This window comes from Eupeodes corollae, chromosome 3 (genome assembly GCF_945859685.1).
Source record: "Eupeodes corollae chromosome 3, idEupCoro1.1, whole genome shotgun sequence".
In the NCBI taxonomy this organism is placed as follows: domain Eukaryota; kingdom Metazoa; phylum Arthropoda; class Insecta; order Diptera; family Syrphidae; genus Eupeodes; species Eupeodes corollae.
In genome coordinates this window covers 77160435-77186917 of record NC_079149.1, presented here as the reverse complement: position 1 = coordinate 77186917, position 26483 = coordinate 77160435, and the positions used below count along the sequence as shown (strand labels likewise).

The 26483-nt window shown below is 34.9% G+C and overlaps 1 protein-coding gene across 2 annotated transcripts; it reads right to left on the bottom strand.

Moving 5' to 3' along the window:
- Nucleotides 1-1292: 1292 nt before the first annotated feature.
- On the bottom strand, nucleotides 1293-25819 carry LOC129951988 (COP9 signalosome complex subunit 7). Of its 2 annotated transcripts, none has more exons than XM_056064391.1 (6): nucleotides 25665-25819; nucleotides 25370-25588; nucleotides 25065-25317; nucleotides 4955-5175; nucleotides 1684-1819; nucleotides 1293-1507 (listed from the first exon to the last, which is right to left on the bottom strand). In XM_056064391.1, the coding sequence occupies exons 2-6, from the start codon at nucleotides 25562-25564 to the stop codon at nucleotides 1476-1478; spliced, it is 837 nt and encodes a 278-aa protein (XP_055920366.1). In that variant the 5' UTR covers nucleotides 25565-25588; nucleotides 25665-25819; the 3' UTR covers nucleotides 1293-1475. The 2 variants fall into 2 exon arrangements, with proteins under 2 accessions (XP_055920366.1, XP_055920367.1); XM_056064392.1 differs by having other exon boundaries at nucleotides 25370-25610; nucleotides 25665-25815.
- Nucleotides 25820-26483: the final 664 nt, after the last annotated feature.

Below are 26483 nucleotides of genomic sequence, written 5' to 3'. Positions count from 1 at the left end.
ATTGACAGTTTCACATTTTGGTGTGCCAAAAATAGCCTTACCCTCAACCCTTTAAAATGTCAGACGATAACTTTTACTATTATTGTTTACACAGCAAAAACTCTGTCGCGTCTCCACATTAAAAGATTTAGGTGTTCATTTCTGTTCCAACTTAGAATTTCCACATCACATTAATTTTATTGCTGATAAAGCAAGTTCTATGCTTGGTTTTATAAAACGCTGGCAAAGGACTTCAATTATCTCTATATTAATTTTTTTTTTGTTCGCCCACATCTTGAATATGCTTAGCAGGTATGGACTCATTATTACGATATTCATAGAAAACGTATTGAATCAATAAAGGGTCTTTTTTGGATGATCCTATCTTCCTCACTATGAACATCGTATTCAGCTTTTTCAAATTCAATCTCTCCATCAACGGCGTGTTAATAATGACTTAATATTTCTTCATCAACTCATTAACAGTGAAATTGATGCACCTTAGTTGCTATCTTGTGTACATTTGAATTATCGAGACGAAACTCATCACCAGCGTACATTTGATTTTATACATATTGACTTCCATAGAACTAACTATGGGAAGAATGAAGCTCGAATGAATATTTTATTATATAACTTAAACTGTTCATCGATAGATAAGATGGGATTAAAATCATTGTTTAGAACTAGTGCTCCACTATCGTAAACATTCTCATATTTTTTTTGTTCTGTAATAGTTAATTGTTGTAGTACCCGTGGCATGATGGTTAGTGCGTTGGACTGTCATGCCAGAGGTCTTGGGTTCCATCCCTGCCTATGCCATCTAAAGTCTTTTCACGGGTACTGCCTCTTGCGAGGAATTGACAAATTCTCCAAGAGTAACTCTTGTCATGAAAAAGTGCTTTCTCAAATTAGCCGTTCGGATTCGGTATATAAACTGTAGGTCCCCTCCATTCCTGACAACATTACTCGCACACAGGAATGGTTGGGAGTTGTAAGTCACTAGGCCCTAGTTCTTCATGGACTGTTGCGCCACCCAATTTATTTATTTTAATAGTTATTTGTTAGTTATGTTTTGTATTTTGTGCGTGTGTAGTCAATAATTGTATTATTTTCTTACTTACAACTATCACATGCACTTATGATGGGTCTCTGATCGTACTTTCTGAAAATTCTAAAGTGTAAAAAACAACTCGTGACAATTAATCTATATATATATTAAGATATACATAAATAGATCTATTCTAGCAAATTAGTTTTGCCCTCGAATTTCAAAATAGACATGACTTAAAACTACAAATAAAAAACAACACTTTTTTTAAGTTAAATATCGGAGGTAGAATTTATTAAACAAATTAAGCTCAGAATTTAAGAAAGAAACATTTTAAAGGGAAAAATGTTATTGTAAAAAATTACATCCTTTAATAGATCCTGATCCGCTTTAAGCAATATTTTAAAATTCAATGAGGATACGGGCTGATATGAACTAATTTATATTACTTTCCCAGTGATGAAAATTTAAAAGATCCTATAAAGAATAATTTTAATCATTTTTGTAATACATTTTATTTTTGAGAATTTTGACAAAATACAATACAAATTATTTGAAATGAACAACAATTTTATTTGCTTCACATTAAGAGTTTTATTTTGTTTTATATTTATAAATAAAATAAATACAAGGTGTTTACGATGATGACTTACCAGAAGGACGAGCAGACTTAGATTTGCATGATTTCTTACGAGCTTCATGACTTGTAGACGATTCACGTGATTCTGTTTGCATAACATCATCGGATTCGTTCAGCTGGGTTTTTAGAGTCTTTTTAAGATTTATCAACTGAAAATGTAAAATTTTATAAGAATATATAATAATATGATTGAAATTGTATAGTTCTGTTTTTATACATTGTGCGATCACATAAATTGGGAAGGATAAGGATAAGTAATGGTCAAAACAATAGTTTCAGGTCTAGCTGCGAGTGAATTGAAAACAGCATTTCGTCCCCTCATAAGCTAATTTACACAATGTTTGCAAGTTTATTTATTTCATCGGTTAAAATGTTCTTTGGTATCTTTTTTTAATTACTAAATGTTCTTACTATATTTACATGTTTACTATTTTGTTTGCACAAAACTAAGGCAACTTTAAAAGAAAATCGTATTGTTAAACATTTGTTAGGTAGCAACAACAATTTTAATTGACTGAAGCAAAAAACCACGTCTATGATGCTGCATTGGTTACCACGATATGATTTTTTTCTTAACAGTTACTTCAGTTTTGCCCAAACAAAAAACGACATATTTATTTAATTGTTTAGCTTTGTATATAAAAATTCATAGTTACACTTAGTAATTAAAAGATATTTGAACCAATTTCAATTTAAGAAATTTATAATACAGTTAGCATTTAATTATTTATGGTATGTAATTGAATCTAAATATATTGAACTTATATAGGTATTCTATGACTGTAGTTCAAACCCATTCGGGATAACTTTTTTGAAAACATTATTAGGCCCAGTTTTTTTTTCAATTATTCTATTGTTGCAGGATTAATAAATTATTTTTGCATTGGCACTGATTGTCTCTACCACAAATTGAATTCGACAATTTCAATGTGCATCAATTCCCATCACAGAGAATCATAAATATTTAATTTAAGCTTTTATTCCCGCTGAAAATGAAACGTTCTAACTCTTTTCTATAAATCAGTGGTTCACCGAAACAATTTATTACTGAAATGTTGTAGCTCATCGAAGGATTGACATAAATAATCTAGTCCCTAGAGAGGCACACATTAGCTAACATTAAAATGTATATGAGAAATTAGTTATGTAATACAAATGAAACCGATGACGCACGGATAGATTGCAACGCTAAGCTTTACCTTACAACTATTTAGTAGATATTAATCTCATTGTTAGATTATTATAATACTGTTAGAAAAAGTATTTAAGTCTCTCAAATATAGCTATGGTGGTTGATGGTTTCTGTCGCGTTCATTTGAGTTTAAACATAAACAACAAAGAAAAGTAAATTTAACAAAACAAAGAGAAAATAACTTAAATAATTAAAACAAAAACATAGCTGACAACAGGGGGGTCATTCCGTAAAACGATAATCGTTAAACGATAGCGTTTCGACGATAGTCTCACTTTATGTAAGACGATAATCGTCAAAGTGATATCGTCAAAACGATAGCGTTTGCACGGTAGCTAAGTAGGTATTGTATGCTATTAATTTCCATTGACAACTAAGCAAATTAAAGTAAAAAAGTGTTGATGTAGTTTAGTTTCGTTACAAAATGAAAATAAAAACTCAAAAAAATACAATGAATTCGGTTACGAAGAAAATTAAGAGATGAATGGAACCTTCTATCTATTCTAACCCCAATGTAGGCATTTTTTTATATACAAGACATTAATAATCTCTCTTAATTGTTGTTAAATAAATAAAACAATTGTAGTTTTTGAATTACAGAAGAGGACTTTATAATGATATTATAAACAATAAATTTGCCAGACGGTTGTCGTTCTATATACATAATGTATATACCTTCAATATTAAAATTTGCTGTAACTATTGAAACTTTGGGGCGGAGGAACATTGGTATATCCGACAGGCAACGATTTAAGTATCGCTCTTGCAAAAAGCACTAATCCAAATTAGTTTTGGAAACATTAAATATTTTTGAAGCCAAGTTATGTTCACTGTGGATAAAATGAAGTCTTTACTTCCTTCCCTTGTACCAAATTGGGTTTATTACTGCAGCTGATTTACAAAAATATCAGATATTGGACAAACATTTTGATATTATAGTTTTATCTTCGGCGGCAAAAAATGAAAACACAAAAAGTGACAATAAAAATAACCATCATAAAATAAGTGGCATGTTTATTAACAATACATTTTTTGCAAATTTTCAAAATTTTTCATAGAGAAAACCCAAGTTTATCAAAATTTTCAAGCTATTGAACAAGCATTATCTTTCGTTGAGTTCATTTTGACATTTTAGTCATAGTATAATATACTCAACGAACTTATACTAAAATCGATTGAACGAGACGATAGTGATAAAGTTACGTGAAGCAATTTATTGACGATATCGTTAATGATAATCGTTTTGACGAGAGAAATTACACACAGGAATGGTTGAGAGTTGTAAGTCACTAGGCCCTAGTTCTCAACAAACTGTTGGGCTACCCAATTTATTTATTTATTTAATTAAAACAAATGGAATGCAACGGGAAATATGTTGAAGTAAGACTTGCTTTGGATATGTACCTACATATGTCCTAATCACATTGGGAGACTTTTTTGTGTGTGCAGGAAAGACTTACATATGTGTTTTTATCTACAGGAGACTAAAAAGTGCTATAATGCTCTATAGACGACTTTTTTTAAAAACGGGGGTTTAGTTGTTAGTTAGTTTTGTCAAACAATGGTCGCATTCACAAAGCTTGTGACTACGTAGTCAAAATTCAACTAGCTTTGTGAATGCAAAACTAGACTACAAAGCTAGTCAATCTGGAACTGTTATATTATTGACAAATGAAAATATATAAAATAAGAAACATTTTTGATCTGATAACTTTAACTTATCTTTTGTGTTTTTAAATTCAATAAAATCAAATTTAAGACACAATTTGAATGATTTATTTTTGTATTAAAATATTGAACAATTTATTTCATTTTGAATTCGTGTTACTTTACCGAGCAGCTGATTGTGAAACGTCTAAATCATTCTCCACTAGCTTTGAGGCCGAATTTTTTACACTACGTCGGAGGGGAAATTTCAACTACTTTTGTAGTTAGTTTTAGCCAATCAGAATCCCTTGACTACGTAGCCACTAGCTTTGTGAATGCAACCAATATATTTAGTTTTAAAATCTTTTCTCCAGTTAATATACATACATAAATAAAATAACATATCGTTAAGACAACATTCAAACAAAACTTAAAAAATACTTACTTCTTTGTCTATGCGTTCCTTCTTTCTCAAGCGTTTAGCTTTTTCTGAATTTGCACGATTAATTTGCTCTTCAATGCACTTCGATATGGCATCGCATGCATCCGACCACTCTTGTAAGGTATTAGCAATTTTACTTGTGTAACCAGGTGGAATATCCCTTCCCTGTGCGAAATCGATTTCAAGAAACCTATTGTTTTGAAAAAGTTTTCCATGAATAATATCTGAAATGAAGAGAAGAATTCGAATTTCAGTAAATCTCAACAAACAAAAAGGTATGTATAACATCTGAGTATGTATGTATATTAGACTGATTCAAAATACTTAAATGATGATTTCGATATTCAATGCAACTAGCTTTTTGGTTAGAGCGTGGCGAAAAAAAGACAGTCTAAATTATAGCCTATTATATCGATATTTAAAGGTGGCTCCTCGTATTCTTCTTTATCAATATCAATCCCTTAATGCAACAATGTACAATATTATTTGTGATTCCATCTTTCGCCAATACAAACAAACTGGATGGTTTACCCACTCGAGATCACGCCACGTATAATTGTCCGTATGAAAAACATGAAGTCCTTAAAATAAGCGGCAGACAGACATCGTTTGGCCTTGAGACTTATTGATAGTCAATCCAATTGGAAATTGAAGGCATTTGAATTGAATTAGCACATCTGTCGTTGGGGTAGTTGACAGCTTCGGTAGCATCACAAACTGTATCAATAGATTAACATGACACCAAGTCGTCTGTATACATCGGGAAATATCTGGTCAATGAGAGTATCTTGTAAATTATTATCGTGCAGAAATCGACTGGTAACATATCTTTTCCGTGGTCTATATCTAACAGTTGTTTTAAGAATGTTTCAGCGGATGGATCGTGAAGCATTTGATCACGCATATTTACTTTCAGTTTTACTTTTTCAATATTACGCCACAGTGGCGATGATTTTAAGCACGCGTTATTGTCATCAGCATACGTTGAACGCAGAATAACTTAGAGTGTTTGTCTGAAATCACGTGAAAAAAGTGCCTTCAAATAGTCTGTCGTTGTTTTGTATATCTTTCATTGTCCTGTTCAACGCCTCAACCGAATGTTTGTGTGTCATAGTGCATTCAACCCAGATGAAAAGACATGTTATTTTTACATTGGAGACATGTTATTTTTACTACCTACCTGGGTTATTTTGAAAATTTAGTGGCAGTTTAAATACTGAATGAGCTGTTTTGCTTCCATCAAATAAACTTGCCGTAATGCCAGTAGATGCAACAGCCAATGCGATACCATTATTTGATCATATTTTATCAAGAATTTGCGAAATAACGAATGTTTTTCCAGTTCCACTTGGTACATCAAAAAAAAAAGAATCCACCTTGTCCTGCCGAAACTGCGAGCATGATTTGGTCATAAATGGTTCTTTGTTTCTCATTCATTGCGACTTATTAAATCATATGCATTTCGATCTGGTGAATGCATACCCTAATGACTGAGTGGTTAGTTGGCAATGATAAAGCAAAGATCCTCAATAGCAATCAATGCTTCATTGTAAATAGTGTCACTGAATATTAAGATCGTGGCACGGTGTACGATGTTGATGCAATTTTACAATAGCAGTAAGAAATATAAAAATAAAAAATGAATAAAAACCTATTCTCTGACCTGCCAAATGTATATATAATTGGTTAAGTCGTTTTGGAGCAGTATGGCAACTAACACTGCTACAGGAGAATTTTATATCTAATATATAAAATATTTATTATGATCCAATACTAAATTTCAATCTAAAATTATGAAATCTGGATAGTGGTTTGCTTCAAAATGCTATTTGCATAAAAAAAGAAGACATTTCAGGTTCTTTGTACCAGTTTAATATATGTTTCAGGATATAATGGTTACGAGTATGTTCTCGGGAACTTTTTTGAATTCAATTTCGACAATTATTTTTACGAATTGGAAGATAGATTTTCCAAGGGAAAAACATGTTTAATGGTCCAAAATGGAAATTAAAGGGATGTTGAAGTTTTGGCTAATTAGATTTTTTTGTAAAGACTAAGTACATTTTTTGAAAAATTATGAACACATTATTAGCCAAACTACTAATATCTAAAAAGATAGAAGATTACAAGAAATTCGCAAACCAATACATATACTTTTAACGAATGAACGGTTGATTTATTTGCTTAAGAAATGTTGGTTTTAAATAAAACGAAATGTATTTACAAAGACTCTGTATGACTCCACGTATTACGAACAAATTTTAATAGTTTGTGTTCTTTTTTATTCAAAATATCGCTTAAAATAAAATGTTGGAAAAGGGGCGATATGTTAGTTTATTGAATTGTATCCCTTTTCTATATTTTTTTTAGTTTAGGACTTCCACCTAATAAGCCCTTGTACAATTATGTTTCCAAGAGTCCTAATTTTCTGTACCTAAATTCTTTTTCAATTGCGTACACAGTTAAAACTTACTTTCATAACAGAATTTTGCAAATAAGTTGATTAATTAAAAAAGCGTATGGTCGAAATATATGGAATGCATTAAGCAATTTACAATTTTGTTTTGCTATCATGTACTATTAATATTTTTTCCACAAGAAAAATTACCTTACCTTTTCCTCTTATGGTAATAGTTTGTTTTCAACCAAAATGGCTTTAATTTTTACTTGCGACATATAAGACCTACATACATATATGCATTTGCATTTAAACTCCATATTTTAATAAAACATGAAATTCCATCCATTTGTTTGCCTGTCTATCCTAGCCTTAAAGCATAAACCATTGCGTCGATTCAAACTTCGAAATTAAGGTTTTAAGCTAGTTTACGTTTTTTTTTTTAATTTCATGGTTAAAAATCTTGAATTTTCAAAAACGATATATTTTCATTAAATTTCTTCTACATATATATTTTTTGTTTAGTTATTTGATAGGAATCAATTTAAAATTTCACCATGGCAACAATAAAACGAACGATGGAACGGACAATCCCAAAGTACAGAGAACGGGACCAAATGGACGCTTACAGAAACGCGACAATTGACGCACTGCGAAAGCACAAGAGTGGCTTACTGACAAGACTCAAAAACTTGTACAGACGACTTACAGACCCACACGACTTGGAGGTTAGGACAATGAAGTCGTCAATAAAAAATGTCAATCTGTTGATTAAGGAGAACTACAGGCTATCAATTAACAAGTACTGGGACCGCAAGATCCGGTCAGTTAATTCGAGCGACCCTAGTATGTTCCCTAAAATCAACAAGATATTCAGAAAAAAGAACGACAATGACCTTCCGAGTCTGAAACTCCAAAGAACCGAAGAAAACAGAGACGTACTCATGACAGCGCAAATAGATCCAGAAGAAGCCATCTTTGACGATGACTTTTATATAATTGAAGATCCGAAGGAAAAAGTGGAGGCGGTGGGAGCTGCTTTCCAGCAAGTGTACAAGGTGAATGTTAGCATTCGCCCCAACCACGACCTGGAAAACAGAGCCCTACTTAATCACTTTTAAAAAGGGAAAGGACAACTCCAACCCGTCAAATCTTCGGTCGATAAGTCTTCTTCCGAGCATCAGCAAAGTTTTCGAAAAGATCATTAATAGGGCTCTGACCAAGTGGGCTGCGGACAACAAAATAATTCCGGATAAACAGTTCGGGTTCAAGGCGGGTCATGACACAATTCATGCTGCGTCTAAACTCGTTTCTGATATCCAATGGAATAAATCAAAACAACAATGCACAGGTGCTGTTCTGGTTGATTTGGAAAAGGCCTTTGACACCGTATGGTTAGAGGGCCTTTACCTAAAACTGAGCAGGCTTGGCATAAGCAAGCCATTGTTGTATATACTTTTTGATATGCTTAACGGTAGAAAGTTTGTTGTCAAAAGTGGCAATGTAACTTCTACCACAACATTCTCAATTAAAAATGGTCTTCAACAGGGAGCGGTGAACTCGCCGATTCTCTTCAGCATTTACACCAGCGATCTGATAGGTAGTCTTACAAAGGCAATTGCGTACGCCGACGATCTAATTGCGTACAGAACGGCCCGAAAGGTTGAGGTTATTAGAATTCTTTTGCAGCGTGATTTCGACAAGATTCAGCGATATTGCGACGACTGGAAACTGAAAATAAATGTCCAGAAGTCGGAGACAATTCTGTTCCGGACGCCGTTGGCTAGGGCCACGAGGGATACGTGCAAGAATTGGCGCAAGATGGTCATCGTTGATCTTCATGGGCGGCCATTAGCGAGCAAAAGTGTTGTGAAGTACCTCGGTATCTGGTTAGATCAGTATTTATATTTCGACAGACATATAAATGCTGCTCTGACCAGGGCCAGAGGAGCCTTCGCTCTGACGAAACGGCTGTTTTTTAGCAGTCGGACCCCAGAGTGAAGGTAATTTGCTACATGGCCCTCATACGGCCAATGATTGTTTATGGTTGTCCTGTGTGGTTCAATGTTGCCCCTTCCCAGATGGAGAAGTTTCGGGTGTTCGAGCGGCAGTGTTTACGACGCTGTACCGGCCTATATCGAACAGCCGAATCTTCTTATGTGCATTACTATTCAAACGAGGTCCTATAAAACGGGGCCCGAATCAACAGAATTGATAATTTCGTGATAAAACTCGTTCGAGGTCACATTGCAAGAGCTATGTCTTCGACCAACAATTTAATTTTCGGGGCGTTCTATCCGAACGACGAGTATTTTGAAAGTGCACGCTTGAGCGGGTTCATTCCACCAGAGGCATTCCTCTTTTTAGACAAATGCGGTCTGATACAGGATAGATTGGCAGTTCCGTTAATCTACCACGTCAGACGAAGAACCGTGGATAGGCGACTCCCGTACAATCGGGACGTCTTGACACAAGGCGGAGCGGAGCTCCTTCGGTTCAGTAGGGCTGTGTCCGAGCGGGACCGAACTGATAGGGTGAAGCAGGAGAACCAGTTTTGGTGGCTTCAATCGGCACTTGATAGTGGGTAGTCGGGATGGGGTTTTTAAGCCTTGGCCGGCTTACATATAGTTTTAGGGTTTAGTTTTAAGTAGAATAGGCATGGTGGCACAAAAAAAAAATACAAAAAAAAATTTAAAAAAAAGAGAAAAAAAAAACAAAAAACAAAGAAAATTAAAAACAAAATAAATCAAAAAAAAAAAAAAAAACATACAAGAAAGACAGTAAAATATAAAAACAAAAAACGTTAGATTTGCTGTGGTTGTTCTAGTTTTAAGTAGTTTATAGGTAGAATAGGTAGTTTTAGTTAGTTTTAAGTTTTATTTAAGGACCTTATTTTAAGTAGTTTGTAAGTAAAAATAAATAAAAAAAGGATATTGATATTAGTTTTTTGTTCAAATTTTCTAATAAATACAAAAATAAATGAAATAAAATTTAAATGAAGTAAAATAGATCTTAGGGCCGAAAGGCATTAGTATTAAGTGTTATAGTTTAACTTAGAGTGTCCGTATGGGACCATTAAGTTAGTTGTAAGCTATGGATAATTAGGCTAGTTTTATGAATTTTTGTCTAGCTTTAAGATAGGTTTAAGATAGAATAAATAAAAATGAATTAAAAAAAAAAAAAAAAAAGTGCGATGGACTGTCATGCCAGAGGTCTTGGGTTCGATCCCTGCCTGTGCCATCTAAAGTCTTTTTCACGGGTACTGCCTCTTGCGAGGAATTGACAAATTCTCCAAGAGTAACTCTTGTCATGAAAGAGTGCTTTCTCAAATTAGCCGTTCGGATTCGGCCTAAAACTGTAGGCCCCCTCTATTCCTGACAACAGTACTCGCACACAGGAATGGTTGAGAGTTGTAAGTCACTAGGCCCTGGTTCCCAACGGACTGTTGCGTCAACCAATTTATTTAATTTATTAAGACTATAGTCTCTTACAACCTTGCCGACCCCACCCTTAATTTCAATAATATAAAAATAATTTTTCCCCAAAGCAACCATTTTGTCTTCATTATATTATATGATGATTAAAAATGTCAACATTTTTGTTTTTGATTGAGGTAGTGCGACCCAAACATATTTTTAAACAGATAAAAACATTTCTGAAAAATTAAGTTTTTATTTGAAAAATCAAATGACATTTAAAATTTTTTAAGACAAACTTATTTTGCAGGTATTTAAATCTTAAATTATAGGTAATATTTTTCAACAGACACTTTGGATACTGGAGCAAGTTCGTGCGATACATAAAAGCAGCATACCACTCCCATCCAGAAATGTAATTTTACATCATTTAAAAACAATACATAAAAGCTGTAGGTTACGTAGAATATACAAACTATTTCCATTGTAATCAAAAATACAACTGAATTCAAAGAAAATTGCGTCATTCATCTTCCTTAAATAAGATGTCTAAAACTTTGAAAATAGTTTGAGACAATGTGTCGAATTTAAATATTTGTTTTTTTTTTTGCTGGAAATGAAAAAAAGCATGTACTCTTAGTTTGACTGTTTTGTTTATATTTAAAAAAAGAATATTTGTTTGTATACATTGACATTAATTAACGTATATACGTCAAATTTGCTAAAAGTAACATTAAAGTGCTCCATACACCCTACCATGCTGCTGTTAAATTCAGTCTCAGGGCGTTTATCACATTACTTTTACAAACAAATACTCTCGAAAGGTGGTTTCCTTACAATTGAAAAAAGAAAAGAACTTCTTTACTTACATCTCGACTAGTAAGCAAAATATGCCACTCTGCTCACCGTTTCATTCCGACTTTGTGAAAATTCTAAACCGGCGCAGGATTCCAAAAACATACTTACATCGAATAAAAAATACATTCAACTTTTTAAACCAATACAAAGAATGGAAAACTCTCATCACTGATGGATCCAAAAGTGAGGAAGGTTCAGAGTTCGGCGTTGTAAATTCAAACAACAATCTTATAACTGCAGGAAAACCACCACCTTAATTACCTGCATTCTTCGCCGAAGCTCTTGCGATTTTAAGATCAACAGAGATAGCAATGAAAACAAAAAAGACTGTACAGACAGTCTTTCAACATTAGTAGCCTTACAAAACATAAATAACGGCTCAACAATCGTAAGCAAAATTAGAGACATAATCGTAAAGCTAGGGTCAAAGCTGAAAATTGTTGGTATATTACGGAAAAAAAGGTAACGAACACGCTGATATGAAAAACAATTTAGTTTCTAACAACACAGTTCATGGAATCTCATATTACCATCAACCAACAAAAAAAAATATCTCTTAAAATTTGCTGATTCTAATTGGCGAAAAAAAGTAAATACTTCCTGAGACTACGAGTGGGTCACTCTAAACTAACACACAACTGCCTGTTAATCAAAAAACCACCCCCAATTGTCACCTCTGCCAATGAAACCAACAACTGAACATACAACACTTCACAACCAGAAAATAAAATATCTTACATCTGTCCCTTTTGAACAAAACATAGAAATTGTATTAAAAATGTTGAGAAAGTTGAACTTACATATTTAATTATTATAAACGTAAACAATCATTGGAGCCTTTTTCGGAATCCGGTTCCTTTTGACCACATAAAACGGATCGGTGCCAGGTTTGAGACCTTCGACCTCCCCACTACAAACTTTTCTATTTAACCCAGCTGTAAGCACTAGCAGCTAGAGCTGAGCTTATATGTTATTCTGCACATTTTATGTTCTGTAATGTAATAACATTTATTTTTTAATGAATGAATCGTAAAACTTTCATTAATACATTATACCATAGTTGTTTGGAATCATAGTTTTGTTGTTCCCTTTGACCAACAGAATCGAGTGCAATGACATCGCTTGGTGACGATGCATTATGAGTGGCATAGAATGTATTTTATTAAATTGCACCAGAATGCAAAATTATGAGTAATAAAATTGTCACAAAAAATTTTGTATAATAGAAGAATCAAAGAATAATTATTTGTCATAAGTGGCGATAGCCCAAATAATTTGTGAAATAATTTAGGTATAAATAGCTGTAAGAATTGTAAATAAAATTAATTCCTAACTTGAAAATCTTCGTGGTAAGATCTAATTATTTATCTGCGGCTGTCTGGCTACTGTTTGAAGCAAGCTGTGCCTAATAAAGCAATATAAAGCGTGCTACGCCATACAGCTTAAGGATATATTACAGTCCTGAAATAATAAATAGTCATATGTAATACATATTCAAAGTTTTATAGTTAAAAAAAATAATCTTAAGCATGTACTCTTAATTTGAATGTTGTGTGTATATATTCAAAAAGAACAAAAACTATCTTTTTTAAACTCTATTATATTTTTAAACCGAGAAATAAATAAACAAAATTGTAAGTAATTATGAAGGTACAAATTAAAAAAAAAGAAGTTTTTTTATAAGTTGAGATTTTCGAGGACTAAAACAGTTAATACTTTACTTCAAAAGTAATAGTTCATATAAATGTGTAATCGCTCAAAATTGGGCGGGTGCAGTCTGAATTTTAATTTTTGTTGTTGTTTTCGAATAAGTAAATCAGTTAATAATAAATAGAGTGAAAAATAAATTGCTTTTAAGTTACAATCTTTCATTTAAGATATATTTTCAAAATATTGAAATCATATGACTACTTTTGTTTATCACTATATATTCTTTTCCAGTTGTTTTCAATGTACAAAGATACAGAAAATAAAAAAGACAAACTTTAGCACAAAGTCGTTTTTGTTTTTTTTTATTCGCTTTGCATTTAGAAACAAAAATATTAATATTCGTTTATTACCAATCAGTTGTTAACGGATTTTATTATTTATACAAAGTGACTAAAAGTATCACCATCTTTAATGCAAGCAATATATGTGCATATATTAATTCAAATTCACTGCATTTAAAAATAAGGTATTTCATTAAAAATGGTTTTGGTTTCATTAATTTTGGTTTAGAGCTCAAGACAAAGTCATCACTAGTTACTAGCTACAAAAAAAATACAAAACAGTTAAACTTTTTTCATCAAAATAGGGTATAAACAATAGGGCTTAAAAGAATCAACATTCATACTTATCATGAATAAAGGATGCATGAAAGACCGACAATGTAATATATAACGCCCATCCATACAAAATGAAAAAGCCAAACTCATTTTAATGACCAAAGCCTTCTTGTGTTTTTTGTATTGAAAAGAAATTGTACATATTTGTTGGCTTGTTTACTTATAAACTTGTATGTATGATTATCTAATAAAGTTGAATTTTGAAGTAATTTAGGAAACCAAGTTTTGGAATTATTCCAAACGTCCGTCTCTTATTATTATGTTTAAGATGAACAAGTTGATACATAATTTGAAATGAAGTACTTAAATGAAAATAATGTTGCGGAAATAAATAAATCGATACAAAATGGGCAATATATGTATACTTGTTTACCGGATTGGTAAATAATACAGTAAACATACAATAATAAAATAAATAAATATTAAAAGTACACGAAATAAAAATTCAATTTTATAAAAAATAAAATAAATAAATAGAAATTGGAATTCTAGAACCCAAATTAAATCCAATCATCGAATTCGACGCAACAAAAAAAACAATACATGCGTTGGTGATATGGACACGGCTGACCTTATTACTTTACTAAACTGAACGAAGGATTTCAGGACAAATGACGATTTCAACCCAACATTGGTCGACAAAATTACCTTTTTTGCTGTTGTAAAGCACTATTATGGATCAAGACAACTCAATTTGAAGACAACTACATGGCATTGTTCAGAGCTGAGCTCTGAGCAGAGTTTGAGCGAGCAGAGTAGAGTAGAGTTCTGAGCAGAGTAGGTTCAGAGCTTTCTGATTTAATTATGAAACAACTTGAGCACTAAACTGATTTTAAATGTAGTCTGTTTGAATGCGTTCAAAATTTTGTTTAATCAAATTAATTAATAAAACATTCATAGCGTTGGTCCATTTGACGCCCGAAATAAATTTGATTCATTAAAATGCTATATGCAATTAGTTTTTTCTAAATTATCTTTCCCTCTGCACTCTTCCGCCATTTTTATTGTTTTGACGATAATTTTGTTTAATTTCCCGGCTTTCAAATATCAAATTGTTTGTGTTTAGCATTTTACTCCGTTTACTCTGTTAATTTATTCTGAGCTCACGGAGCGTGCTCTGAACATGTTCAGAAGTAAAAAAGAAACACGAATTCCAAGCTTTGAACGATCAGAGCTTAAAAAGAAACACAATAGAAAAAACACATAAGAAAAACGGGTTGGCTACGAAATCCCGCATCACGAAATCCCGCGTAACGAAATCCCGCAAAACGAAATCCTACAGAACAGAATCCCGCATAACAAAATCCCGCGTAACGAAATCCCGCCGTTTCGCTCCCTTTTCAAATTATTTCGACACGAGATACTCTTCGATGAAAATCATGGATACTTTTTAGATTGTTTGAAAGACAGGACTGTATTGGTTTTTGTGTATCAAATCGTGAGAATCTGTGGAACGAAGGAAAAAAATGTGTCGTTTCAAAATTGTACTTAACGAAGAATATTCTTGGAAATTCTTCAGTAGACGGCGGGATTCATGCAAAGGTGGTTGGGAATGAATGCTCCTGAACAGGTAGGTATGGAGTGAGGGGTTTATGGTAAGTAAAGCATTGCTTGGAATGTTCTTAGCATTTAGAAATAGCAATATTCCTTGAATGCGTAAAGGACATTTTTAGCATGCTTAGAGGATGGGTCAAGGACGCTTAAAATAGCGTTTTAGAGTTCCGTTCCGTGGGATGGAATTCTCTATTTCGCTTGGATATCATTTTAAGCGTTTTGTGGCGATTGGGTTTGGGGTTAAAATAGCGTTCTAGAGTTCCGTTCCGTGGGATGGAATTCTCTATTTCGCTTGGATATCATTTTAAGCATTTTGTGGCGATTGGGTTTGGGGTTGAGAACGCTTAAAATGGTGTTTAAGCGTTTTAGAGTTCCGTCGGATGGAATTCTCTTTTTCGCTTCAATATCATTTTAAGCGTTTTGTGGCGATTGTTTTTGGGGTTGAGAACGCTTAAAATGGTGATTAAGCGTTTTAGAGTTCCGTGGGATGGAATTCTCGTTTTCGCTTCGATATCATTTTAAGCGTTTTGTGGCGATCAACAACTATCAACAACTTTTTTTTAATAAAAGTATCTGTGGGTGGACCGTTTCGCGGGATCTCAGGATTCAAAATCCACTTTTCGGGGTTCGCACCCGCTCACGCAACTCCGTTGCTCCGCTTAGGGTATGTAAAGTCGCCAGGCAGGCGCCTATATCAACAACTTTTTTTTAATAAAAGCACCTGTGGGTGGCCCTCTCGCGGGATCTCAGGATTTAAACTCCACTTTTCGGGGTTCGCACCCGCTTACGCAACTCCGTTGCTCCGCTTAGGGTATGTAAAGTCGCCAGGCAGGCGCCTATATCAACAACTTTTTTTTAACGAGAGCACCTGTGAGTGGTCCGCTTCGCGGGATCTCAGGATTTAAACTCCACTTTTCGGGGTTCGCACCCGCTCACGCAACTCCGTTGCTCCGCTTAGGGTATGTAAAGTCGCCAGCCAGGCGCCTATGTCAACAACTTTTTTAGACAAAAGTAATTGACTGTAATCTTGTATGATTGCTTTCGCAAAATTTCCTATCTCACTCTCAATTATGAGAATCAACAAGTACAAAGGAGGCGTATCCAAACCCAATTGAAAAAACTTCCATGCATCCTTTGAAAAGACTATAAAAGTAGTGCTCATTTCGCATTATTTTCAGTTCTTCTTAGAACTCCGTAGAGATATGAACTTGAAGTTCAACCAGCGCTTTATTTAGAGTGGCGACAGCGCTCGAAGTGCTTTTTCGCGTTTTGGTTGATTCGATATGTGAATCTCCCTTTACGCTTAAAAAGCATTTTAAGCGTGTTGAGTTCGCTGCCCATTAATAGGCGTTTTTAAGCGTTTTAGAACGTTCATTCTAGGAATGTTCTTAAGCGCTTGAAAATTTACTAGCTTAAAACGGTGTTTAAGCGTTTTAAAAGTTCTTTTGAGAGCTTCAAAAAATATTCAAAGAGATGAAAATAAGATTTCTACTTTTGGAGCGTTTTTTCGAAAAAAATCGATTTTAGCTTAAATACGACTTTAAGCGTGCTAAAAATAAATTTTTTCACAAATACCCTCAAGAAGCTAACTTAGCCAGAATAAGTTTCAAAATCAAATTTTACATACGAATAGTCTAACAATCCATCAAAATAAATTTTCAAAGAAAATAACAAGCGAGAAGAAGGAAAAAATATTTTTTCAGCCAAATATTTTTCACTACTTTTCCATAAAATATTTTTTTCAGATTACTTTTTTATGCCGTACTAGAAATCCTGCCAAAAAGGATTAGAAAAATCCCGCGGCGATCGGCGGGATTTCGTTACTCCGACCATTTTCTGTGCGTGTGTCACACAAAAAAATATCAAATTTAATCGGCGGGATTTTGTTACGCGGGATTTTGTTTTGCGGGATTTCGTTACGATCCCAAGAAAAACGCCAACAAAAAAATCTTTTTTTCAGTTTAGTTGTCCAAATACATTGCATACTTGTATGCACTTGTTTTTGTCAAAATCAGCTGTGTAAAATAAAATACGTAAGGTTAAGGTATTTCAAAGTTCTGAATTCAGTGCAAAATTTTATAAAAAAAAAGACAAAATAATACGAAATGAAGAGTTCTATTGATTTGTTTCTTGTAAATGCAAAAGAATAAAATCCCCTCAATGTTGTGCTGATGAGAAAAAATATTCGAGATCACTAAAATACATTGGAACTTCCAAACAAAAAGTATAATTTGTAAACAAATTTTTTGATGAGAAGTGATGAATTTATTTCTTCGCTTTGTTGCAGATTTATAAGTTATGTTAGACTCAACAAAGACGCATTTGTTTATGTGCTAAACGAAATCAAAGATTATTTGAAACAATCACAGCATTCGTCCGCAATCCCACCAATTCTCAAACAATGCACTGCCCTACTTTTCATGGCAGAAGGAAATTACCAAAAGTGCAGTGGTAATGATTTTAATTTAGGCCTTGCTCAGCCAACAGTATCGGTAGTATTAAAAGAAGTGCTAGTCTACAATGGACAAAGGCTCATATGACAAATGACGAGATGAATTTATCGAAGATTAATTTCACCAGAAAAACAGATTTCTTGAAGTAATAGGATGCTTCGATGGAACTCATGTCCGAATCATAGCACCAAAAAAAATGTTCAACATCTCTATTTAAATAGAAAATGTTACTACAGTCTGAATGTCATGATTGTTAGTGTATATCCCATCTTTAGTATTTTTCTTAAAAGAACATTTATCATCGACAGGTTTGTGACTTCAAAATGAATGTGCGTTTCATATATTCCAGATATTCCGGTGCTAATCACGATTTATACGTTTATAATTTAAGTGAATATAAGGAAATGCTAAATGAATTGGATGAAAACACTTTTATTTTGGGAGATGCTGGATATCCTTTAGAGAAACATCTAATGACTCCATTTCGATTGGTTGAAAGTGGGAGTCCAGAATCATGTTTAAATACCATACAGGGACAAATAAGAAACATTATTGAAAGAACGTTTGGAGTAATAAAAAGTAAATTCATGCGCCTTCTAGCTGCTCGAGGACTGCATTACAGTCCTGAAAGAGCTGCGGAATTAGCCAATGCAAGTTTTGCCTTGCATAACATAAGTCAACATTTTAAAGTATCACATGTCGGTAAAATTCAAAATGATGACGTGATCTATTCAAATGATAACGATGTCAATGATTTTGTCCATGGAGTAACCGCATCAGAAGCAAGAGAAATCAGAAACAACATAATGAATTCAATTTAGTTAACGTATTTTTAATTTACATAACTGATACCGGTAAATATCAGTTGTTGAATCTTTACAACAATCACAACTGAAAGACAACGAAACTGGCTTACATAATACCCCGAACACACTTAAAAAGTCAACTATTTTTTAGTTGAATATTTGTTGACTTGTTACAGTCAACTAGTTGTGATCGGTAATACCGATTGCCGGATTACAACTGAACTTTGTTCTTAGTTGTCTTTCATAATAAGCCCAGTAAAAACAAAAGAATATTTTTTTAAAGGTTTAACATTTCTTGACTTCGTTTCTCGCCATTTTCGATATTTAAAAAAATACTAGACAGCTTAGTAAAACACAACATATATCTCTTTACAATAAATTGTATAATGATTTTGCAAACAACAAATCCTTATCTTTTAGATACAGTTTGAATCATTTTAGTATCGTACTTAGTTTACGTAATTTTTCATTAGTTATGAGATAATTTATGGATCTTCATTTGATTCCATCTGAAGTTTTGAAAAACCTTAAATGTAATTCCATTTAATTTTTAAATAATTCGTTTTAGAGTTAATTTTGAATGCTGATTTCGAATCCTAATTCCGTTTTTAGCAACCGAGAGTTTTAAAGTGGGACTATAGACTACTTAAAAACACGACTTCAAAAAGCATAATACCAAGTTTTTTCGAATTATAAAAAGTTGTATCTGAAAAACATGACATGAAAGATTGATTTTGCATTCGAATTCCAAGAAAAACTTTAGAAAAATTAAAATTTGATTATCGTCTACATTAAATTGTCGACCAGTGTAATCAACGTTCGCCTGATGTATTTGGACTAAAACAAATGTAATATTCTTATCAAATGAATACTTATTTTAAATTATTTAAAATTTTATATCGTTTTTAAATTAATATACCATTTGATGTTCAAATGGTAGACATGTGCATTCAAGAGGACACAAGCGTCCACAGGTTTTTCTTAAAACCAACCTCTGTCTATCAACTCCTAATCTCACCTCCACGTGGTGAACATCGGGTGCCTAGTACCTCAACTGGAGAGCAGCAAACGAGAGAGGTGGGGAGAGGTGTTTCCACTAAGGCACCTCTCCTTATCCAGACGGCAGCGGAGGAATTCCCGAGATGGAATCAACGGTGGCGTCTACAGTTCCAGTAAGGTTGAACTACTTAGTGAACACCTTATAGGGCTTCTTCGACTTATTCGGAGCCCAGGCCTGTAAGGAGCGGTTTTATCCGGCTCCCCATCCTTGGAGTTATACTTAGGATCTGGCCCTCCAGGTTGGGGGTTGTGCGTCGGGGTGACTTCCTGGCCACGTAAAAGCTTTCAAAGTTGCGAAGCACCAACAAGCCTCGGATACGGACGGATTTACTGTTGACAACCAACGCAAACGAATAAAGGACAACGAACTTCGGATATGCACGTGGAATGTTAGGTCAGGCCACGTGCGGCCGAAGAATTAGCGGAGGCCCTAGAACGATATAAAGCAGATATCACCGCCATCCAGGAAATACGATGGGATGGGCCGGGCAAAAAGAGGATGAAAAACTGCGATATTTACTATGGTGACTGCTACCACGAAAACCAATAGCGCTTATTTGGATGCGGATTCGTCATTGGAGCCAGACTTAGGCAAGAAGTCTTGAGCTATAGGTGCATCAATGAGCGCCTCATGACCATACGCATCAAGGCTAAATTCGGCAACATTAGCCTGATATGCGCGCACGCCCCCACAGAAGAGAAAGACGACAACACCAAAGATATGTTCTTCGAGCTCTTAGACAAAACATATGAGCAGTGCCCTAGCTACGATATTAAAATAGTCCTGGGCGATTTTAATGCCAAGCTAGGAAGGGAAGATATCTTTGGTGGAATAATCGGAAAAACAGCCTGCACGACAACACTTCCGACAATGGATTAAGGCTCATAGATTTTGCTGCGGGGCGAAACGTCATGGTAGCCAATACGCGTTTTCCACACCTCAACATCCACAAAGGAACTTGGACTTCTCCAGATCAATCTACCGTCAACCAGATTGACCATATTGCGATCGACGCCAGACACGCTTCCAGCATTATGGATGTACGAACTTTCCGAGGAGCTAACATCGACTCGGACCACTACCTCGTTGTAGCCAGGGTAGCACTTCGGATTTCCAGACCCAAGGCAAAACAGGGAGGTGCTGGGAGAAGATACAACGTCGAACGGCTACAATCGCCAGAGATCGCCAAATCCTTTTCCGACCGAGTGACAAGTAACCTCTCTCGAAGTTCTCTGCCGCCAACACAATGTATCGAAAACCAGTGGCAACATTGCCAAGATGCAATCAGAGAAGCCGCCTCTGATGTGCTGGGTTTCAAACAGCCACCAACAAGGAAACCCTGGTTTGATGAGGAATGTCGGCATGCAAATGCAGCCAAACAACAGGCACGCAAAGCGGCGCTGCATAAAAGGACGAGAGCTGCTCGTGAGCTCTATGAGCAGAAGAGGCGAGATGAACGCCGACTTTTCAGAAGGAAAAAGAGAGGGCATGAGAAGCGTGCGGTCGAAGATGTTGAGAGGTATAAAAGCAGGAATGAGGTTCGAAAGTTTTATGAACAGGTGAAACGAAATTCACAGGTACATAAACCTAGAACCGAAGGCTGCAAAGACGAAAGTGGAAACATCATAGTGGAACCGCAGTCAATGTGAGGATATGGAAGGGCCACTTCTGCAGACTGTATAACGGCGACGAAGAACTGAATCCCGCTGTCAGGCAGGATGACCCATTCGATATAGACGACGAAAGCCAACAATTCCGTCCTCCCGACTTAGACGAAGTAAAGATTGCCATATCTAAGTTGAAGTCTAATAAAGCCGCTGGAGCAGATGGCTTGAATGCCGAGCTCTTTAAAGCGGCTGGAGATAAGTTGGTTAGGAGCATGCACCAACTTATCTGTAAGATATGGTCGGAAGAAAACATGCCCGATGAATGGAACCTCAGTATTGTTTGCCCGATCCTGAAAAAAGGAGACCCTCTAAACTGCACCAACTATAGAGGAATAAGTCTACTTAACATCGCCTATAAAATCTTCTCTGCCATAATATGTGAACGTCTAAAGCCCATCGTCAACAACCTGATAGGTCCTTATCAGTGTGGTTTTAGACCAGGAAAGTCTACAGTTGATCAAATATTCACATTACGGCAGATCCTGGAAAAAACTCAAGAGCACCAAATCGACACCCACCATCTTTTCATCGATTTCAAGGCCGCATATGACAGCATCTACAGGGACGAGCTGTATAGAGCCATGTCTAGTTTTGGCATCCCTGCCAAACTCGTCCGTTTGTGCAGGATGACCATGGAGAATTCACGCTGCTCCATAAAGGTTGGAAACAACTTAACAGAACCTTTTGATGTCAAAAAAGGTTTTAGACAAGGTGATGCGCTGTCATGCGATTTTTTTAACATCGTGCTTGAAAGAATAGTGCAGAGCTCACACGTCAACATTAGAGGCACTATCTTTCAAAAGTCTGTCCAATTACTGGCATATGCTGATGACATTGACATAATCGGAAGAACTCAGCGTGATGTCAATGGGGCTTTTGTGAGTATTGAGGCAGAGGCGGCAAAAATGGGTTTAACGGTTAATGAGGGCAAAACAAAGTACATGCTGTCGTCTAGAAAGGACATACAACACCGACGTTTTGGTCAAAACGTCACAATCGACAGACGTACCTTGGAGGTAGTCAAGGACTTCGTCTACCTAGGCTCCGCTGTAAACGCAGAAAACAACACCAGCGCTGAGATCAAACGCAGAATAACTCTTGCTAACCGCTGTTTCTTTGGACTAAGAAAGCAATTGAGTACTAATGTCCCGTATGCATCGAAGGGGAGTGGAGGAGAAGATGGAACGACGAACTGTACGGGCTGTACAGCGACGTAGACTTAGCAAGAAGAGTAAAAGTCCAACGACTAAGATGGCTGGGTCACGTAGAGCGCATGGAAACCAATGCTCCGGCCCGGAAAGTCTTCGAATCCGCACCCGCAGGACAGCGCAGTAGAGGAAGACCGCGGATCAGGTGGCGCGCACAAGTGGAAGGTGACCTCACCCAACTTGGAGCGCGAAACTGGAGACATCTAGCTAGGGACCGAGCTAGATGGAGAAGTTTGTTGGGTGAGGCCCTAGTTCACACAGGACTGTAGCGCCACCTTAAATAAGTAAGTAAGTTTTAAATTAATATGAATTTATAAATTAAACATTCATGTTTTATAAAAAGTTCACGGGTTTTATTCTATACACAAAGTGTCGTACTTGGGAGAAGGATTATTATCTCGAAAGAGAAATTGAATTTGATTAAAGAGCTTTCGAGAAACAGAAACTATACAGCAGATCCTTACATATTACTGCAGGATTTGTATGCTTAGTTTAAGCATTTTTTACTTTTCTGGCCAACACTGGGTTTAAAACGTTCAAGGTGCTTGCTAACTCTAAGCAGATCGCATATAAGCTCGATAATAGGTGTCATAACCGGATACTGTCTAATAGGAAAGCACGCCACGAGACTAAGCATATTCTCAAATGACTTTTGCAGAATCTGTATGGACGAGAAAGAGGAGGAAACAATTCAGTTTCTCTGCTCTGGCTCGAAAACGCAAGAATTACCTAGGAGCATTCTTTTTTAACGATCTAAACGATCTAAATCATACGAGCATAATCAGCCTCACACTTTTCGTAAGGGGCTCAACTTAATTGAGCTTAGGAGGAAGCCTCAAGATTCATGTATTATCACAATGTTCCATTAAACTGACCTAAGTGTGCCCGTTCCCAACTTGGACAGCCACTTTAACCTAACCTAACCTAACCTAAGGGTTTGATGAGCTTCCAGATCTTAAGAGAAACTCAACATTAAAGAATGTAACGATGTTAGGAGAACTTTTGACAGACATAAATCTGTGTTGTAGATTTTCAAAGGGCTGCAATAATCTTCTTCGCACATGATCCAACAGTAGTCAAAACACAACTTGTTAAAAAACAACAAACATTTGTCGTTGGTCGGAGTCAGAGAACAAACTTCACCTCGAGTATATGAGATTTGAAGATTATTAAATCAAGTCACTGCTCTCATGAGAAAGTATAGTTGGTGTCATCAATTATTCACCTTCCTTTGTAATAATCACCAAATTATTTTATATAGGCGGCAAAATGTTCCTTAGTTATCATTTTTGTTGAACAAAAAGTTGAGAATAAAATGCACGGGTCTTTAGAACAACAAACTGAAAACTAATCATTTACTACCGAATATTTAGTCAAAACACTTTATTGACTTCAAACGCATGGGAAAATGTGTGCAAGCACAAAAACAAAAACATCTTGATAAACACAATGGATGCTTAGATCAAGTCCCTTCTCTTCAGTGTCATAAAAAGGCAAAATTCTTGGTTGATTGTTATTCTCACTCACTCTTCTTTTAAACAAGTTGAAATTTTAAATAATAATCAAAGCGGAAAGGTCTTAAAGCCAATCGGACTTGTTTTAAAATAACTCCCCTGTCTCTTAGTTTTTCTTATTTTCCCGACCCCACGATGTCTATATTTACTTTTTATGCATTAAAATTGTTGCATTTATTATGCCTTTAAAATTTAATAAAAACGTTAGCCTGCAAAAATTACCTTTTTGTTATTTTATTTCTTTACTTTCACACCTTTTTTAAAATAATGTTTTTAAATATGCCCTTTTAACCTTTTTCGTATATAGGGAGTCGAGATGTTTTACTGGGAAACAGTGTTATAAACCAATCTAATAACAAAATTTCTCCTTTTAGCACGTAAAATAGTAAATATAAAGTTAAGCTGACAACTTCCTTTATAGAATATTAAAGAACATTTTTAAGTTGTGTTCAGAAACCCTTTGTGTAACACTTACACCAGTCCCCCTTTTCCTGATTAAAAGTCTGAGTCCAACCTTATTCTCAAAGAAATAATGACCATTTTCCCATTCGTAATTTAAGAATATGAAAATCTCTCTCTCCTATTTGCGAAATCCTGGAAAGTACGATGTTTTCCAAAAATGACTGAGATGACTTTAATATTGACAGACTTTGAAGATCAACGATACACTGTAGTGCCGTAAGTGCTGTTTGATGTAAATGGCAGTAAAAATGGAGGCGATAAGGAAACATTTTGAAGTAATTTTTGGATTCAAAGCTGTTGACCTTAGATACATAAATTCTATTTAAATTTATGGACATCTATTGTCCCTGATTTTCTTCAATACTTCTTAATGTTAGAACTAAAACTTACCTGCATAAATTGCTTCAATAATCACATCTTCCAAATGACGCACGTTTTCGACTTCTAATTCTTCCAGCAGAACACTATAAGGAATGCACTTGTTCTTTATTGCCAAAGAAACAATCGTTAGATGTTGGAGCTTCTTTCGCATTGCTGTGGTTAGTTCCAAGTATTCAGATGGGTTAAGTGAGTACTGCTTATAAGTTCCGTAGGCGAAGAGATTAAGTGTATTATAGTATCTTGCATTTGGACCATTTTGCAACTAGAAACAAAAAATTAATCTTGGAGCTGTGAAATAATTTGTATATTGTCACCTCAGCTATGTTTGGCATTGCCAAAAGCTCAGCAAAAACATAGATTCCTGGTGCTTCTAGGACTTGCTTGATTAGTTCCAAGCAGGCAGCCCCATGGGCTGTTTTTGCAAGGATCGTAAATTGTTCTAACTGATTTCGGGTTTCGGCGTGAGTCTCTTCGACATTGTCCTGGGCCATTAAAATATCTGTAGTCATCGTATACCTTCGCTATGATTCTCTCTACAAAAATAAATGGGTTTAGCTAAAAACGATGTTAATCAAATTATTTAAATAAAGAAATTGTCACTTAAATTACTTTTTTCCAAACGAAAAGATTTTTTATTTTTTCCGGTTGTAAATGCTACTTGAAGAAAACAAACACCAACAAATTTAATTTGGAATAAAATGTAAGAATTTAAATTATGAAACGTCAAATCAGCCTTTAACAAAGCAGAGCAGAGCTGTAATCGAAATGTCAGTTGCTGAGTTGTTGTTATTTTTCACCGATGCCAGTGATACCAATAATTCAATTCAGGCAGCATTCAGAACCTTATGTATTTTTGGTTTCATGCTGCCCTCTGGCGCAATTTTACTCAGTGACAAACTAGTAATACTGACAACCATTTTGACTACTTTGACTTCAAGCGATAAGACTAGTTACTTTCTGTATATATATATATATATATATATATATATATATATATATATATATATATGTATATATATAAACTGAGCAAGTTATTTAGGTATGTCACTAAGAAGGAAATTGAAATCTATTCAGCGGGCTTGAATCAGAAACTGAATTTTCCTGGAGCACTGTTCGACATTTAGCTTAAATATCTGTTTAACATATACTATACATGTATAGTATGTCAACGCTGTTTAAAGATATAAAAATATGTATGTGCTTGCATAGTTGAAATACAACAGTTGACAACGTTCTGTAATTGGATAAAGTGTCTAATGCCAATCGGTAACTTTGCAATTAGTTGCGCGCAACTAAGAGTTGCTCAAAGTTTATCGCTGAATGCAACCACATTTTCCGAAACATTAATTTAAATTTTGTTGATATTATATTTTAAACTTTGTCAATCGAAATTATTTTAATTGCCTCAACGAAAATTTTCAGCAATGG